This window comes from Quercus lobata, chromosome 11 (assembly GCF_001633185.2).
Source record: "Quercus lobata isolate SW786 chromosome 11, ValleyOak3.0 Primary Assembly, whole genome shotgun sequence".
In the NCBI taxonomy this organism is placed as follows: Eukaryota; Viridiplantae; Streptophyta; class Magnoliopsida; order Fagales; family Fagaceae; genus Quercus; species Quercus lobata.
The window spans coordinates 8,048,722-8,068,376 of record NC_044914.1 but is presented as its reverse complement, the minus strand read 5'-3'; the positions used below and the strand labels follow the sequence as shown (position 1 = coordinate 8,068,376).

The window sequence follows — 19,655 nt, the reverse complement described above, 5'->3', positions numbered from 1 at the left end:
CTCCCCTAGTTCCCATGTGATGCCACCACTGTTTCTTCTCCCCACTTCTTTACACTACCAATGTCTTTGCCACCACCACCTTACCACCTTCATCAATACCACCATTGTGTTTACCATCACCATGCCTTCATAAAATATAAATATTTTTAGTGCAAGCCAAACAAGCAATATTTTTGGGTTCATTTTGAGGATTGCAATAAAATATTTTTCATCACCAACATGCTAGGAAGATGATATGTCTTTGTAATGTGCAATGCGTGTTAAGTTGAATCCTTAGCTTCCAAACATGTTTAGAATCAAACTTTTTCCAAAAAACATGAGAGAAGGGTAATATGGTACATTTTCAAACTCTAGGAAATAAATGAACACAATCAATAACTCATGCCCAAATGAGACAATTCAAGAACCAAAATTAAAGGTTATCCCAGAAATAAATATCACTAAATTACAAGATCATAAATAAATTGGCATCTATCAAGAGCCTTATGATTCAGTGACACAATCCAGTTCTTCCATGGAGGAGGACTTGTTCGAGTCCTCTTCCCAATTGAAACCAAAATTGTTGTCTATCATAGAAAGAAATATTACAAAATTACAAGATCATAAATAAACTGGCTTATATCTCTGAGTTTAATGACGCAACAGCACCGTCTAGTTCTTTAGCGGAGGAGAACTTGGATTCTACGTCCTTTCCGCACTTACTGTAAGCAAATAAGAACAATAACAACAACAACAGACTTATTTACACCCTTGCCTTGATTGTCAAGATGAGAAACCCACTACCTACTATCGGATGATCATAGAAAGATGAGCAGCCGGCACAGCAGGTTACAATTTCAAAAGGGTTTTCTCTTTCCTTGATAGATCATAAAATAGACTAAGCTTAAGTAGAGAATGAAAGTACTAATACTTTGGCTGGATTTGCTACTAAGGGAAGAAGGATAACTACTATCTCAAAACACCACTTACAGATCTTATACAAGTTCAACTTCCATGTCTATATTTGGTACAGTTTTAACGTCTGGTAGAAGCTGACTTCTCACTGGACAATAAATCTGGAGAAGGACTATATACATCAGCATCGTTGAAAGGCTCACTTTTGCTCCTTCCTTTTCCTGGTTTGCTACTCCGCACCTCGGGTGCCCTCTCACTTCTAAATGGCTCTCTCTTCTGTGACTGAGTGACAGAGGTACCCTTTGGAACCTCATAAAGGGTTAGACTGCCTCCACTTTGAAGCATTGCCTCTTCATGGTTTTCTGCCTTTGACTGGAAAGTCTCAAGGATATCAACCACTTGGCTCATGAGAGGCCTCCCTTTTGGGTTTTGGCTAAGGCACTGGTATGCCAAATGGGCCACCTTCATTGCTGCTCTATTAGAGTATTGCCCCTCCAGCCTAGGGTCTAGGATCCTCAGAAGCTTCTTATTATTGTTCAAGAGTGGGCGGGCCCACTCAACCAAGTTATGTTCTCGGCTGGGCCTGCTCTTGTCCAATGCTTTCCTTCCAATGAGCAACTCAAGTAGTACCACACCAAATCCGTAAACATCACTTCGAGCTGTTAAATGCCCTGGTCAAGATTAATTAAAATTTCAGTTTATGGACTATAGTAGTTTCTATAACAATCTCTGAGGGTTATAATTTAAAAATAACTCATCAATGATACCTTGAACTGCCATATTTGAATGCTTTAAAATGATCAAATATTGACTTTCATATATAAGAAAGGATACAATTGTAAAAGAGAAGAGAAAGTAGGAAAATATTTTATTTTATTTCATTTCATTTTGATGTTGGGTTGTGTGAATGAAATTGGAGAAGGTTTATATTTTTATTTTTATTATTTTTAGTATTATATGCAAAAGAAAAAAAAAAAAAAACCAAAAAGAAAATATCTGAATTGTTTTTCAGATTTCTTTGGCTTGTCACAGATCCTGTCCAGTTTTAACAATACTATTTAACTTATAAGGGAGCATAACAGACAACAAGAATAAGATATTTCTTCCTCTTTCCTTCCATCTCAGTAACAAAAGAACTTAGAAGATTCAAATCAATTAAAAACTGTTAAGGTTCACATTAATAAGCAATCTAAGTTACCATTTTTCCTACTTGGAAGTGATGAAAATGTCTTTTAGCAGTTCTTCAACGTTAATTGAATATAGTGAAGGTTGTACAGTCATTTTTTTTATAGGTGAAATGTTAGTCATAGATCCAGATCATAATTACAAGTCAGAACAAATTCCTTTGTTTGGTGGAGATATTCTTAAAAGTGAAAGAAAAGAGAAAGCAAAATCACTATGTTATAAAATAAATCTGCATAATTGACTACTTAAAAAAATAAAAGGAACTCACCGGTCATTACATACTCAGGAGCAGCATATCCGTAAGTACCCATCACTCGTGTTGAAACATGGGTTTGGTCTCCCATTGGCCCATCCTTTGCAAGGCCAAAGTCTGAAAGTTTTGCATTAAAATCCTGCATGTTTTATTTCTAATTTATTTAGTTGAAGACAACCAGACTTCCTTAGGAAAAAGCATTCATTGGTTAAGCACTTGCACACTTATGTTTGTTTGATAAAAAAAGATACCAGTTTTTTATCTTCCCAAAAGAGAACAAGAAGAAAGATGAAACTTCATGACAATACAGAGCACAAGTTCACTGAATGGATCTTCTCTCTTTCCTAGTCTATGGCAGAGCAAAGTCCTGCATTGGAGCTTTGCTAGGAAGTATATTGGATTTTTTCCAAACTCATGCTCGGGAGGCTGGTTTTCTTTATTTTTCCAAATGGCAACTGAAGCAAGATGTGTGTGTGTGTGTGTGTGTGTGTGTGTGTATGTATTATAAAAGCAACATACATATATCAAAGAAAAGACAACTAACCGCATCCAGCAAGATGTTTGATGTCTTGAAATCACGGTATATGACAGGTCGTTCTGCACAATGAAGAAAAGCAAGTCCCTTTGCAGCATCTAATGCAATCTTCATTCTTCTTGACCAAGTTAATGTGGAGCCCACTCCTACCACCAGAACCAAATAGGATGAAGAAACAATAAGCGCCAAAGGCTTAATTTTCTTTAAAAGTGTGCATTTTTTTCATCATGAGATTCAGGACATTTAAGAATTTTTTTTTTTGAGAAACCGGACATTTAAGATTTGGATTGTCAGAGAATATCCACTACTTTCCATACCCAGTCGAGTTGTGTAGTGAAGCATCACATGCATTACTTCATACTGTAATACAGAAGAACTCATGATAGAACTTTAAACAATATGTTAATGTTTAAGGGTAACTAGTACCACATGAGACCTCATTTCATCAAGTCAAAAAAAGTTCCACTGGATACTTACTGCGAAAAAGATGTCTTTCCAGGCTCCCACTTGCCATGTACTCATAAACTAACAGTCTGTGCTCCTCTTCACAGCAGTACCCAATAAGCTTCACAAGATTAGAGTGACGGAGCTGTCCTAAATAGTTGACTTCTGTCTACAAAACAAATAAAGAATGGTGAATACAAGAAATTAAAGACCACCCCTCCCCCCGTGCCTCCCCCACACCCAAAACATGAAATGGCATTATTAATAACTAGCTTGGTTTATGGCCGATGGCAATAACAAGTGATCTTTACATAATGACATCTGCTAAATAGTCATTGAAAGTACAACGCGTAACTAGTAATTGTTTATAGAGGAATAGTCATTGAAAGTACAACGGGAAGAAAGATAATGCTCCCTTTTTTAGGTCTTCCTTACCAAGTTAATTTCACAATTTTGAAGTACTGCCCCCTGCCCAAAACAGCCCTGAGGTAAGTGTAAAGAGCTAAGCCATGAAGGGTGAAGATTATATGTGAGAAGGTTCGTTTCTTTACTAAGTCACTTCTCAAGCCCATTAACCAGGACAGTTCATTGATTTCTCTAATATGCTACATACTGACCAATCTAAGATAAATACTCTCCATCCTATATTTTTGGTCTTATTTAGAAAATCCAACTTTTTAAGGGTCATCATTTAATGCAAAGTATTTCAAAAAAAAAAGTATAAGTTTGTGAAAAAGGAATACTGACTTTAATTAACGGTTAAATTCCAACCCCCCCCCCCCCCAACCACATTTTTTTCCCCAATTTGGCATGATTTGTCTTAAGAAACTACTAAAGCATGGATAACTCATCTGAGCAAAAATTAGAAAACCCATCTTCAGTAGATTAGATGGTTGTTAATAAGGTCAGCTGTATAATAAAAGATACATTAGTTATTTAAATTAAAAAGAAAAAAAGAAAAAAGAAAAAGAACTAAGGGATACATCCTTAAATAAATGAGAACTGTACGGTAAAACAGACCAACTATTTCAGCAACATAAAGTAAAATGCAACTGCTTGTATGCATTATTAAATTTTGTAGTAAAGTCATTTATAATAATAATAAAATCTGCTGTGAAACTGTATTTCTAAGTGAAAAAACTAATAATTAGAAATAAACCAAGTGTTCCTGATCTATAAACTTATAAAGCTTTCTTTAAAAGTTAAGAAACTGAATCTCTATAATGCTGATTGATGTTTGATCCTTTCACATTATTGCATACTCATTATATCAGCAGAAACAGATTTAATTTACCTTTTCTCATTCATCAAAAGTCAATTTTTCCATGCAAACGTCATATTGATAAAGCAAATAAATAAACAGAGAGAACAAGGAAAGTCAAATACCAGCCATTCCCTGTCACCTTGGAACCCTTCTCGATTAAGCTCCTTGATGGCAACTTGGGTGGAAGTGTAACCGGGTCTCACATTCTCATCAATAACTCCCTTGTATACAATTCCAAACCCACCCTCACCAAGAATTAAATCTGGCCGGAATCGCTTTGTAGCCAACCTCATTTCCTCATATGTAAAGATATCGACATTACTATTAACAGGATTTTCACGGAGATCATTGACATTCTTGGGAGCCAAGGAATTGCTACTTGCATTTTTTTCTTGTGAATTAATACATGTAGCCGATTCATGTCTTACTTCAACTGAAATTTCACAAAAGAAGGAAATATTATCAAGTTAAACATCAATAATTATATCAGTTAACTACTGTGTACTTGCCTTTAACAACTTCTCTGACATAAATTCAGCACATCGTAATTTAAAAATTGAAAACAATTTTCACAAAATCTTTCAGTTGATTTATGTTTTGGAATGTTCAAAACAAAAATGTAATGCTCACTTGCTGTTTGCAATAACTTATTAGTTTAGAATTAGAAGAGGACAACAACACAAACATGCAAGATTACTGGCATAGGCCTCAAATCTACTTCTCCAAGTATTATACATACCAAATTATATTCAAGAACTATATAACGGCTCAAGAATCTGGAGGTTAATTTAATCTCATTGCCAAAAAATTTTGAGTGGAAGAGTCGATGGATGTAACATATTTTTCTATTATGAAAAAAGCAAAAAACAAAATGTATGCCAAAAAATGCAACCATTTATTTTTATTAGCACTTTGAGTCTCTCTTACCAGATGCAAATTCTCATAATGTCTTATTAAGTGGCTACTAATATATTAAAACCACCAATTATTGAACATTTATGGATCCCCAGAAAACTAAATTTCCTTTTAAATGAAAAAGGAAATACATTATCAACAAATACACTAAAAAGAAAAGGTAGATTGAACAAATTTAAGAATATCCATAAATGTAACAAAAAAAAAAATGCTCATTTAATTTTTTTTTTAAAAAAATTACCTTGACTCGTATTAAGCAACTGGAGTTGTTGTTGTTGTTGCCGTTGGTATAGATGTTGTTGTTGTTGGTGGTGTTGTAATTGTTCTTGCTCTTCAATACTAAAACAAATCCCCATGAGTCTCAACCACAAGCACAATCCAGATTTGCATTTCATCTTCCCATTACAATTCTACAGAAACCATTTCTATTTCATCACGGTCACTCATAAACTCAAAAACTTGTCTTGTGGGTTTATCTTAAACAACGTCAAAAAATGTAAATGTTGGATTTTTTTTCCCAAAAAAATGTCCAGATTTGATCCGAGTGGCTCCAAATCCGAAATGGGTTGCTGGGATTTCTGCCAATTTCACTGGATTCTGACCCGGGTTGCCGGAAAAAACAAAAACCCAGAATTTTTTTTTTCAAAGTGAAAGGCACAAACTTCGAAAGAAAAACCAACTAAGAGAGAGAGAGAGAGAGAGAAAGCGTGTCTAATGTGTGTGTGTGTCCGCGCGTGACAGAGAGAGAGAGAGAGAGAAAAACAGACACAGAGAGAGAGTGAATGAGTGGACGATTCCAATGGTTTGGTTTACAATAGGCGCCGAAAGCGCCAAACGATTCGCAGCCGAAGCTAATGGGTTTGCATTTCCTTTGGGCCTCAGTTTGAGTTTATTACTCAATTTCCCATTTGAGTTTTGTTTTCCTGTTTTTGTTTTTTTGCTTTTGTCTTTTTTTTTTATATGCTTTGTTTCCTCTTAAGATACTGGCATAATCCTTTTTTTGTTTTTTTTTTTTTAATATCTAATTTTGTGACTACACTAATTTGAATTTCTTTATCTTTTGGAAAGTTTCTCAACACGGTTTCATTGACTTATTCACACCATTCATGTTTTATTATGTTGTAACGATTTTGATAAAGTACTATTTCAAACGTTACGTACTTGAGATATGTGATTTTTTTTTTTTTTCGATTTTTGTAGTTTGACTTTATTTGCCTAAGAAGTAAAATCATATTTGGAGGTTTTCGGTAAAACAATGAGAAAAAAGTTTGCTTACAAATTAGTTTGTAGGTAATGATTACAAAGTCTTACTAAAAAATTAGCATAGTTACATATTTTGAAAATCTAGCATTTGGATTGCATGTTCTCTATGTTCTTAATATGCATATCAAATTTCGTTTAAATTTGATGTTATTTATTATTCGATCCATAAATTTATTTTTTTATTCATAATCTAAGACTACAAAAACTTGAAATTTAAACATTTGATTGATGACATTTAATCTTTTTAAAATTTTGTGAGCATATAATAAAAAAAAACGTGATTTCATGATGGATAAGTCAAAATTCATATATAATGAAAAGATATAAATAGAGATTGTTAGAGAAATCTTAGGAACACAATACTTTTCAAAAAGTAAAGTATTATTTATTGGAGTTATGCATCAATCACAAATAGGTTGATATTTGGAAAAAAAATTGAAACTATTTGGTGTCCCTAGACCGTTCACCTAAAAGAACTACATGACTTATTTTTGGGGGGATTGTGCTTCTAACAAGGAAAATTATTGGGTGTGGCTTACCTCAAATATTTTTTTAACTGAAATTTCCTTTTATTTTAATGAGAAACTGTCACATCACCCATTAATTAAATAAAAGGTGAAGATTAAAACTCACTATCACTTTCCATTGTATATTTAAAATAACAGAACATGTCCAATTAAAAAAGTACTAGAAGTAAGTCAAACCCAAAAATATTTCGAATCTTTTTCTTCAAAATAAAAAAAGTTCAAACATTGAAATTCACTCATAAAAAAAGGTTTCAATATTTAAAGAAGTTTAAAAACTAGAAAATAATGAGAGAAGTTCCATAACTTTCGAAGCAAATATGAAGGAAATAATTGCTCTTAAATTTTAGGAGAGTGACTCTATAGTACTCGAGGAGGCAAAATTGAAGAGGATTTCAATTTCAAATCTCTCAAACAAATCTACATTTGTTACTTTAATTTTATCTTAAGGGTAGGCATAATGTAGCAATTAAGAATACTAGCTTATAATCTTTATATATATACATGCGATACATTTACAAATAAGCATAACTAAATGAGAATAAAAATTTTACCAAGTTTATATATAATGTTTGTATATTTGAAAATATAAAATAGCTACTTATGAAATAAATATAAATTTATCTTAAAAAAATGAAAAAAATATATAAAAAATCATTTAAATTGTTATCTATTAAATTCTCAATGTTATTAAATTTTTGTTTTTTGTTTTTAGTTTTCATTGATTTAAAATTGGTCTAGAATAGATGAGAATGAAACCTAAGTTGAAGTCTAAGTCTAACATTTCGTTATTTATTTAATTTTCTCCAAACTATCCTTCTTCCTTACAAAAGTCAAATCAAACTTTTCTTTTTTACTTTTTTTTTATTTTTTATTTTTGACTTTTCAACTTTTGCACCAATAATTTACTTGACACAAAATTAAAAAATTATATGAACAAGTGACACAAAATTAGATTGTAGTTGAAAATCTAATTGAATTTTTTCTCACCTTTGAATATATATATATATATATATGTGTGTGTGTGTGTGTGTGTGTGAGAGAGAGAGAGAGAGAGAGAGAGAGAAATTAGTGCTAGTCTTATTTGGAGGTCGATTGAGGATAGTCATGAATTTCCATTATATTATTATTATTTTTTTAGAATAATAAGTATTTTAACATATATTCTTTATTATTTGAGATTTTTTTCTGATATGCTTTTCAAATTTCAATTGACAGCGCTTTTTTGATTGAAGTATTATCAAACCCACTCAAAATATGAAAATTGGTGCTCAAACATTTATGTTACCTTGTTAATTGTTATAAAGCTATTGCATTTTATCTTTTTTCGTATGCATTTTTTTTATTTAAAAAACATATTATTTGATGATTGTGGATTCACAAGCCTTGAATGCGACTAAGCATCTGTCTAGAGATTACATTTGTTCAGGCATTAATTAGAAAACAATTGAATGACATTGAAAATATACATATTTATAAAAAAAATTGTTTTTGTTTTTTTGAAACTTATAAATTAGAAGAAATCTACAATAGGCTGATAGTCTTTTATTCCATAAATCATGTTTTTTTTTTTTTTTTTTCTTTCAGTAAATCTAAAAAAAGAAAAAAGAAAAAGTCATAACTTCTTGACTCTCTCAAAGTTCAATTGTTTATATTCTTGTTAGTGTAAGCATATTTATATGATTTGTATGTTAAAAAAATGTTGATTGATTTAGATTTGACTGTTTTGGTTTTCTTAGAAATGTTATACATAACTTCAATTTTGGCTGATGACCCTTTTATTTTGATGTAGAGTTGATGAATTTCACAGTTATATAAAGCTTTCGACTTAATTGGACACAATTCAAATTTGTTATAACACACAGAGTTCTACATCCATTGAGCACTAGTTTTTTTTTTCTACAAAGTTTGTAATTTTTAGTTGGATTTGGTTTGATCTTCCCAGTTGAGGCTTCCTCAGTCAAAAAAAAAAAAAAAAAAACTTTAGGGAGTTATAAACGATGCTTAACAAAATATTGTTGTAAGGTAACCAAACTAGGATTTTTGTAGCAGTTGGTTGATAAAAAATATGTAAATATATTTCTATAAGATTTATATTAAAATGATCATATCTTATGGACCAGAACCAAGATAAAGAGATAGAAAAATAATTATTAAGCAGTTGATCGAGTCAAAAAAGAAAAAGAAAAAAGTGAGTAGTATTCAAAACAAATAAAAAATAAAGTAGTTGAAGAAAAATAATTATAATACATCCATTATACTTTCATAAATCGAGCGAAGTTATTGATGAATTGACAAAGTTATCAATAAAGAAAAATTATGGCCTAACACACACACACACAAAAACATATTAAATACAATAACAAACTAAGATATTGTAATAAGAGTGGTCCTATACCCTTCTTTCCCTAGGTGTATTTTGTGTTATGAAAAGGGAGAAGGTTTAGGACCACCTTCATGTTTGTAATCCTTCAAAGAAAACAAAGAATGAATATTATTGAGTACAAATGGAGCCCATATCTTAGCTCATTAAGCAAAATTCTTTGATGATTATATAGTATGGGTTGAAGGAAACCCCCCATTTTCTTAGAAGCTGTAATTGCTCATGACATACCTGACTTTGTTTGAGTTTTATTAATGAAGACAATTCAACAGGTTCCTATGAAAATAAATAAATAAATAAAATTGATGGGACAAGCTGCACCTTCTTTATTCACTCTAATTTTTTTTTTTCTGTGAAATGATAGAAATTTTATTTTAAAAAAAAAAATACAGATGAAGCCATGAAGGACACCAAATGGAAAGGCTCAAGCCTTTTGGCTAAAGGGGAGACCATGCACAAGCATTAGCTAGATCCGTGTCATACAAAGACAAACACCTCAAATCATGACTTCCATAAAGCAAATAGGCCAAATGCTTCTTGCACAAACATGGATGTCCAATAAACTCTCAGACCATCTGCTACTGTGTGGTCATGGGTGGAATCACAAAGAAGGCATGGCCTCCTCTAAACTTCTCAAATATTAGATTCTTACCCTCTAAATTTACCTAAAATTTTCAAAAGATATATGGTTGCCCCCCCTCCCTTCTCTTGCGCCAAACTCTTCATATTTCTTGTGTGACACTTCTAAATCGATTCATTTTTTAAATATTTTATTATCCCTCCTTCCCTCATTCTTAAAATTCTAGTTTCGCTCATGAGTGTGGTATTCCTCGAGCAGATTGGTGGCACCATCCAATATCTTGGTTGGATGCATTTGGATATTCTCAAACATTTCTCATGTCAAAGCATGAAAATTCTATTCTCATGGTGCCCAAATTTATAGTTTACCTTAAACAAGAGCCCATACATTTCTTGCGAAAGGGCAATTCCATAGGATGTGCGAAACCGTTTCTGGATGTTGGTAGCAGATATTACATTATGGATTTATGTTATTACTAGTCGCTAACCCATGCTATGCACGGGAACCTACCTATTTGTAAGGTGGACTAAAATAATTTTATAAAATTTAAAATTGATTAAGAAATTACACCATTTGCTCTTGTATGACTTCAATTTGTGTTATAATTTCAGATAATGCAAAAAAATAACTCAAAAATTCAGATATTAAAACTTCTGAAAGACTAAAAAATATTGAAGAATCAGATGATTTACTGCTCAGGAATTATTGAAACAAAACAAAATATATATGCTAAATAGTAGAGAAATATAAGAGAAATATGAGTTACATTCAAAAGAATAATTTCAATTATTACAAACTTTTTTATCTTGTAAAAAAAGGTTAAAGAGAGTTTGGTGGTTCATATATGAAAATTACTTTTTTTAAAATACATGAAAAATCATAAAATAATTTTTTTTATAAATAAAATAGAGGAGAAGAAAATAACATAAGAAGAGTTCATACTTCTACTCAGCTTTTATAGTGTTAATGATTTATTCGCCATTATTCTTTTGATTGAACTACCCTTACTGCTTGGTGTCACGACCCCAATATACCCAATTCTATGTTCTGCCATTGTTTTTTCTCCTTCCTTTGAGCGTGTGAGGTTGAGAGACACTTGCTGGTCTATATATATACAACGTAGAATATGATAAGTTTGGGGATTTAGATAGACTCAATCTTTCTAACAACTTTTGAACTTCACATTTAAGATTTCGATTAGTATTGGGAAAATTTATAAATTAACAATGTTCGAGTTTAAGTTTGAGTTTGAGTTTGAGTTTAACTTGGACTTGTTAGAAAAATAGCACTACTTGTTAAGTTTGAATTAAACAAAAATAGTTTTGTTTAAAAAAAAATGATAATGATGAGTTTGAGTTTAAATTGGACTTGTTAGAGAGATAGAGTTTCACTCCTTGTTAAGTTTGGACTGAACAAAAATAATAATTGTGAGAGTTTCAGAGATTTCGATTATATATATATATAGAGAGAGAGAGAGAGAGAGAGAGAGAGAGATAAAGTTAAAAACTGTTATAAAAAAGTAAATAAAGTAAAACACTAACTAAAACGTATTGCTGTAAAACACAAACTAAAAAGTTTATAGTGCATTCTAAAAAAAAAAAAAAAAAATTATTTCAATTTCTATTTTGACATACGGGACATGCGTATGCATACAAAAGATTTACTCTCTTGCACCGTATACTTATCACGTCAGAAACTGGATCATGCCAATTAACCAGAAGTATAAATTAGGATTGCTTCTTGAGACCCTTCGGGAGGAACTTCGCTTCAAATATAACTAAATCTGCTTTTCCACATTGTTTGACTTGGATATATTATTTTTGTTATAGAATTTAGTTGAAGTAGAATTTTCAAGGTCTTGAGACATATATCTAATAGAGTTTTACTTAAACTAAACTATTGTAACATTTGATAAGATAATTACACATTAAAGAGAAATAATAAATATATAAGATATAAAATCTAAAATAAAAAGAATTTAAAATAAAAATAAAAATAAAATAGTGGTGACGTGGAAAATTGTGGGAGCTTCAGAGGCTTCGATTGCGCATGCATACAAAAGATTTACTCTCTTGCACCATATATTTATCACGTCAGAAACTGGATCATGCCAATTAACCAGAAGTATAAATTAGGATTGCTTCTTGAGATCCTTTGGGAGGAACTTCGCTTCAAATATAACTAAATCCGCTTTTCCACATTGTTTGACTTGGATATATTATTTTTTTTATAGAATTTTAGTTGAAGTAGAATTTTCAAGGTCTTGAGACATATATCTAATAGAGTTTTACTTAAACTAAACTATTGTAACACTTGATAAGATAATTACACATTAAAGAGAAATAATAAATAAATAAGATATAAAATCTAAAATAAAAAGAATTTAAAAAAAAAAAATAGTGGTGACGTGGAAAATTGTGGGAGCTTCAGAGGCTTCGGTTTTATATATATATATATATATATATAGATTATTATTATTTTTTGGGGGGACATGTAAAGACCAAAGGCGTTCCAAATTTCCCTCTATATCATTACTTGTGAGAATTCTCCACTCTACTCTTTTTGAAGGTGTAATGTAACTATGTATAATGAGAAAATACATGTTTTACTTATTCTATCTTTGAGTTGGGTATTAAAAGTTATTGATTGTTCATTTTATTTTATTTTGAATATATACTAAACTCAAACTATTAAACTAACTACCTTACATGTTCAGACTTGATTATTTTTTTTTATTGAGCAAATTTGAGATTGTTCACAAGCTACTTGATTACTTTAGCATATATAATAAACATTACAACTAATATTTTTCTTCCATTCAAATTACATTTATTAATTTAATTACATAGAATGATGTTCTTTTATGAAGTTACAAAAATTAGATTCAACAATCTTATATTGTTAGAAATTATATATAAGTATATGACTTTCACTACAAAATAGACTATTTATATTATCAACATATAAAATAATAATCACACATCAAAATAATTTATAAATAATAGATATTTTATGAACTTATATATTAACCCACAAAATCCAATCTCAAGTCTCTATGAATACATTTTTATTCATATATATATAATAAATATATGACATTATATATACTTGAATCCAGTCTCATACTTATAAGCTTGTTCACAAATACATTATTAAATCAAAGCCTAAAATAAGAGTGAATTGGGTCATTGCTAAATAAATGAATATAAACAAACTTTTTCTTTTCATTTGCTGTCATACTTTCCTGTTTATTTATAAGAAAACCTTATATTTTGGGGGTTAATTTGTAAGAAAGCTATGATAGTATTGTTACAATAGTTCAAAATAATTTGGAAAGTTTCTATTTCAGATTATTAGAAAATTATTATTTAAAAATATGAACACATTTATCTTTATTATAAAAAAGAAAAAAAAAGCGCAAAACAAATGTTGGAAGGTAGAGATTTTTTTGTTTGTTTGTTTTGTTTTGTTTTGGAATATGTTTTGTTCTGTCAAAGAAAACAGAACAAAAGGCATTCATTATTCGGAGAATTTTTTTTTGGCAATTGGGTCAAATATATTGGGCCCGAAATAATCCGAATCGACCTGACACAAATCCAGGCCCAATATTAATTACTCAGTGTATCACAAATTAACAATTCACAATCCGAATTGATTTGATAAATCTGCTTTTGAGTTCTGCAATGGTTGACGAAGCTAACAGAGCTGTAAGTATTTGAATATTTTCTTTCAATCACTCTGTTTCACATTTTGGATTATTTCTCTCTCTTTATTTATTTGCTTGTTTTTAGTTTTTAGTTTCAATTGCAACTTAAAGTTGGGTTCTTTTTGTGTTAAATAATATGGTAGTATGAATTTGGTAACAAGATGTGAACTGGGTCTTTCATGATTTGGTAAATACAAGGTGTGAATTGGGTTTTTCATGATTTAGTTGTATAAGGTGTGAGCTATGTCTTTCATGATTTTGAAACAACTTATGCTTTTATTTATTTGATTATACATGCATACGTACATATATATTTTTTGGGTACTTTGTCTCTTGCTAGTCTTTGTCATAGTTAATTAAGATAAAGGAAATTTGTGGGAATTGCTTCATAGGCATTTTTTAAGTATCTTTGCTTTGGTCAAGGTTGGAAACACAAGCAGTGTCGTTACTTATGGGAATAGTTTCATTAGAATACTTCTTTATTGTATTCTTCCTTAATCCTTGAAAGAAGTTGAAGATTAGTATGCACATATACTAAATCTTCAACACGTTAGGAGTCATTTTGTTGCTCCTCAATGAATAAATGAAGGGGCATGTACTCTGATTCCTCTCACAATGTGATGACGAACAAGGTTGTCCAAAAAGCTTGAAGGCTAAGATTCGAAGAGTCCCATGGATATAACACCAAGCCTTTGGCTTTAAATTCCACCTATCTTGCAAGTAATCGAAGGAATCAAACACATTCATATTTCCTAAAAACATACCATGCTTTGCATTCGCCTGCTTTCTATGTTCATTATTTGGAGAGAATCTTCTTAAACACTTGTTCATCTCCTCATAAATTTTAATATGTTATGTGGAGGAATATGATTTGGAGTCTCACAAAGTGATTGGTTGGTATAGTGGATAGATAAAAAATAGCAATAATAGTCATAAAAATGAGTTTGTTTACTATAAAATGGAGAGAAGAGAAAAAAATACAACTACTTTGACTTCAACTTATTAAACAAACTTAATTATTAAAAAAATTATTATACTTAGGATTCAAGGTCTGAACCATGCAATGAAGTGGTGTGTAATTTTTAATCCGTCAATCAATGAGTATATCATATGTCACATCATAAAAGGCGTACCTTTGATCTTCTTTTATTTAGGTGGAACAAATGACTACTAAACATGCTTAAGATCTAGTATATGTGTATGCTAATCTTCAAATTCTTTCAAAGAGTAAGGAAGGGTACAATAATGGAGCAACTCACATGTGGGATAATTATAGGTGATACTTGGGGATGAGCTATTTGGATTAGTTGGGTTGCTTAAGATTGTAGGTCTTTAACTCGATCGTATGGATGGTGAATAGTTTTTTTTTTGGGATGGTAGTGATGATGATGGTGAAGGTGATGAAGGGGATGACGTTGTTGTTGGATCATCTTGAAGTCTTCTCTATTCTTTTCTCTTATCTTCATGTTTATCATAGTTTATTTGTATTCTAAACATCATTTTATGAGTACCAATGCACTTCTTTGCTTCTTATTATTAGGCATGTTTTTAAACATTTTGACATTTGTTACTTCTAAAACCTAAAATATGCCTATATAATATATCTTAAAATATATATTAATTAATTAGCTATTGTGTATCCTAAATTTTTTGAGAATGTCATGTCATGTTGTTGGATCATCTTGAAGTCTTCTCTATTCTTTTCTCTTATTTTGATGTTTGTAATAGTTTATTTGTATTCTAAACATCATTTTATGGGTATCAATGCACTTCTTTGCTCCTTATAATTAGGCATGTTTTTAAACATTTTGACAGCTGTTACTTCTAAAACTTAAAATAAACATAAAATATGTTTGTGGGGTACAAAAATTTAATCATGCCATGTGTCATACCCCAAGCCAAGGAGGCCAATATAGTTTCGAGGAGTCCATGCACTCAGATGGTAAGGTCAGAGAGGCGGGCCATGGCCATATCAATGGCACATTACAAAAGGTGGCCACACTGTAGAGGAAGAGCTTCAAATAGGGGGTTAGCCCTGACGTGATTGGAGGGATGGTAGCTGCCACCACATTTAACCACCTTACCAAACACCCTTGTCGCATTTATATAGAGAAGACCCTTGAATAGTACTATCTTGGTTGCCACAACTCACAAAAGACTTGGGAGGACGTTTGATGGAACAAACACTCAAGTAGTGGCCTGAATAATCAACAAATGGAGAGCCAAGATCAATCAAAGGAAGCTATATAATGAGAGAGATCCTCCAGGGACAGGGATCCATGAAGAAATCGGTAGAGAAAACATTGTAGCAACAAGAACTGAAATTGTATCCGAGTTTAAAAGAAATATATTCAAGGACCACTCTCCTCGGATTTTGCCAAGGAAGGATTTCTTTGATAGAGTTTGTCTTTCTTTGCTTTCTTACTATCTTTAATTCACTGTGCGTGTTGTTCGATCCATTGAAGCCTAGTTTTTAAGTCCACTCTCTACAAATTTATTGTATTGGGTTCTTTGGGCCTCAATCCATTCACCTTTTGGGCTCAAGATTCAAACCTTGCCCTTACAATGCCTATATAATATACCTTTAAAATATATATTAATTAATTAACTGTTGTGTCCCAGTCGTGTCGTATTCTAATTTTTTTTTTTTGAGAACGTCATGTCATTGGATAATCTTGAAGTCTTCTCAATTCTTTTCTCTTATTTTGATGTTTATCATAGTTTATTTGTATCCTAAACATCATTTTATGGGTATCAATGCACTTCTTTACTCCTTATTATTAGGCTTGTTTTTAAACATTTTGCAGTTGTTACTTCTAAAACCTAAAATAAACATAAAATATGCCTACATAATATACCTAAAAATATATATTAATTAATTAGTGCCCTGTCATGTAGTATCCTAATTTTTTTTGAGAATGTCGTGTTATGTCATGTCTGAGTCTGTGCTTCTTAGATCTTGTATAGTGAAAGAAGATAGTAGTTGTTTGTCTACGACTGTGTAAATAAGCATAGGGATAATGGATAATCTTTTTTCCTTTTGCCTATTGCAAGGAAACTTTAGTTTGTCTTTCGTTGTTTGCAATTATGCGAATTATGCCTAGCTTGGTTGTGGATTTGTTGGCTTGTTACAAAGGTCTTTGCATAGACACCAAAGTGAAGTGATTTTGAATGCAATCTCATCATCTCTTATGAGGAAAATTTAGTGAGAGACAAATGCTATGAAGGTTTGAACTGACGACCTCACTCTTCATTCACACTTGTGAGAGAAGGAAATGCCATTTGAGCTTAAGGCTTATTGACTTTATATTATGGAGATTGCTTTTTGGATGAAAGCAACTAGTTGTTTCTCTTTAATTTCTGATTTCCACTTTTTGGTTCTTTTAGCTTTGAAGCTTAGCTTCTGTTTTGTTTTTTCCTTTTTTATTTTTCTTGTTCTAGGGCTATGCCTTTATGCATTTCAATTAATAAATTTAATACGATTCATAAATGTACTTTGAGCTGAATTTAGCAGTCACATGCCTTTTTGGTGCAAAATTAGATGTGAAACAAAGAGGAGTAATGCTACAGTCATAAACCATTTTACAAAATTTTTACAAAATATTAATATGGTCAGTTTCTTATTGATTTTCATCTAGACCCATTATTGACATTATTTTTTCATTTACCAATAATTACTCATCACATTAGCAATTTGTAAAATGTTTTGTAAAAATGTTTGTATCCCTAGCATTATTTAACAAAGAGGAAGAAAAGAAGCGTGCTTAATTTCCTTACCTTGGAGGAGCTGCGACAATTGTCTATTGATACAAATACCTACAAATCTATAGGTATATAAAGAAAACCATATTCTCTTGTTCAAATATGATAAACACTCCAGTTGTGTATGAGTACCTTGTAGATAAGAGTGCCTTCTTTAGTTTTTAGAAAATGAATCTCAATTTGTATAAAGTTTTGAAAAGAGGCTATATGTGATTTTCATATCAATCACTCTTAAGTTTTATTTTCACTCCAGTAAGAATTTAATTTTTTTTATTTGATTTATGGGCTTCTAGATTAAAAGTTTTAAGTGCTAGTTGGTTCAACTTTAAAGGTCCAAAACATGCGTTTACCAATCTAATTTATGAAAACATGTGTTTAGTAACAAATTTTAAAAGCACGTTGTCTCTCTGGAATTGTGTTTTTCTATGTTTTTGCGTGGCAACCTTTGAGCTGTGATTGCAAATCGCAACGAATGCATTACTGCATTAGTTCAAAACATAACTGTTTCCGTTGTAACGTACATCAATTTCCTTAATTTGTTCTTAGTTTCTTTCTTAAAAACCCAACTTTACCTCTTTGATTATACAGAAAAAACACACAAGTGGTCAGCCAATATCTCACAATCTCACACGCTGCTCTCTGTAGGAGGCTCGAGGTTTTCTATGCTGTTGCTGCTCCTTTGGTTCATTTCTCTTCATTAATAATAATAGTACCAATAATATATTATAATAATAATAATACCAATAGTATATTTGTTATTATTATTAAGAAGTTGACACTAAGAATGAAATAAACTCTCTTATTACATTGCTCTGGCTTAAAACAAAAAAATCCAATTTCATACCCCCACTTTTTAAAACAACCACAGTTTCAAAAAATTGAACTAAATTCACCTTAAAACCCATACTGAATTGGCCAGTTAGACCACCACTGACTGGCCTTGACTTTGGTCTGGTTTTGCCCTTGGATAATTTGGGCGTCAAACATGGTCCAACTGTTGACCTGGCCTTGTCCTCAAGCTTTTTGGGTCCAGTTGGGTTGATTTTTTAATTTTAAAAAACGAAGCTTCATGGAAGTATCAGGGATGGGAACATCTAATCAAAGGCCCACTTGTGTTCCTCAAAAAAGAAAAGAAAAAGAAGGCCCACTTGTAATCTAGCACATACAGTATCAGTCAATTTTAGGAATTGGGGGCTTAATTTATTTTTGAATATTATTAGTATTACAAGTGGCAATATTTTAGCCATTAATTATTTAAGTTTTATTTAATATATAGTCATGCCAATATTAGAGAGAGACAAGTAGCGCCATATTATTAAAGAGTGAGTTAGGGCAACTACTTTGGGAGCTTTGTAGCGTGGCATAAATAACATGTGTTTCTTTATTAAGAAAATCATGGTTCAAAATCCCCCTCCACATTGTAATACTGAATTATTGTAAAAAAAAAAAAAAAGAAAAAAAAAAAAAAGGAAAAGAAGTGAGAATATCGTGTCCCTATTTTGGGGATGAGTTATTTTGTGAATCCTATGATAACTTCAAAGGAGAGAATATTATTTTTGTCCATAGTTGGGGAGGAAGTGCTATTTAACGAAACTTTAATGAAATTCGTGAAATTTACAAAAGAAGCCACGTGAAAATGCCATTCGAGTTTACCAGAAGAAAAAAACAAAAAAAGAAAGAAAAATGCCATGTGAGGAAAAAACTGAAAAAGCAATGGCGGCATCACATATAAAGTTTTTTTTATACTTGCAAAAAAGTACTATATAAATAATTAGTTTTAAACAGGGCAGATTCAGGTGCGGCTCAAGGGGCTCGGTCCCCTTGGCCAATTTTTTTTCTTAGTTTATATATATATATATATATATATATATATATATATATTTATATAATTTTTAAAGTTGGACCTCCCTTTAAAAACCTTAGGCCTTTTTTATTATATATATATAT

At 31.2% G+C, this 19,655-nt stretch overlaps 1 protein-coding gene across 1 annotated transcript; it reads right to left on the bottom strand.

Moving 5' to 3' along the window:
• Positions 1-412: 412 nt before the first annotated feature.
• LOC115968205 (probable serine/threonine-protein kinase PBL17) lies at positions 413-6,373 on the bottom strand. The gene is made up of 6 exons (XM_031087519.1): positions 5,732-6,373; positions 4,698-5,008; positions 3,345-3,480; positions 2,877-3,013; positions 2,348-2,471; positions 413-1,565 (listed from the first exon to the last, which is right to left on the bottom strand). The coding sequence occupies exons 1-6, from the start codon at positions 5,883-5,885 to the stop codon at positions 1,015-1,017; spliced, it is 1,413 nt and encodes a 470-aa protein (XP_030943379.1). The 5' UTR covers positions 5,886-6,373; the 3' UTR covers positions 413-1,014.
• Between the last annotated feature and the right edge of the window lie 13,282 nt (positions 6,374-19,655).

Excerpts from the sequence above, each read along its gene's own strand:
- LOC115968205 (XM_031087519.1), bottom strand. The coding sequence starts at position 5,885 with ATGAAATGCAAATCTGGATTGTGCTTGTGGTTGAGACTCATGGGGATT. Across the intron at positions 5,009-5,731 it reads GTTGCTTAATACGAGTCAAG|TTGAAGTAAGACATGAATCG; the intron begins GTAATTTTTTTA and ends GTGAAATTTCAG. Across the intron at positions 3,481-4,697 it reads AAGGTGACAGGGAATGGCTG|ACAGAAGTCAACTATTTAGG; the intron begins GTATTTGACTTT and ends TTTGTTTTGTAG.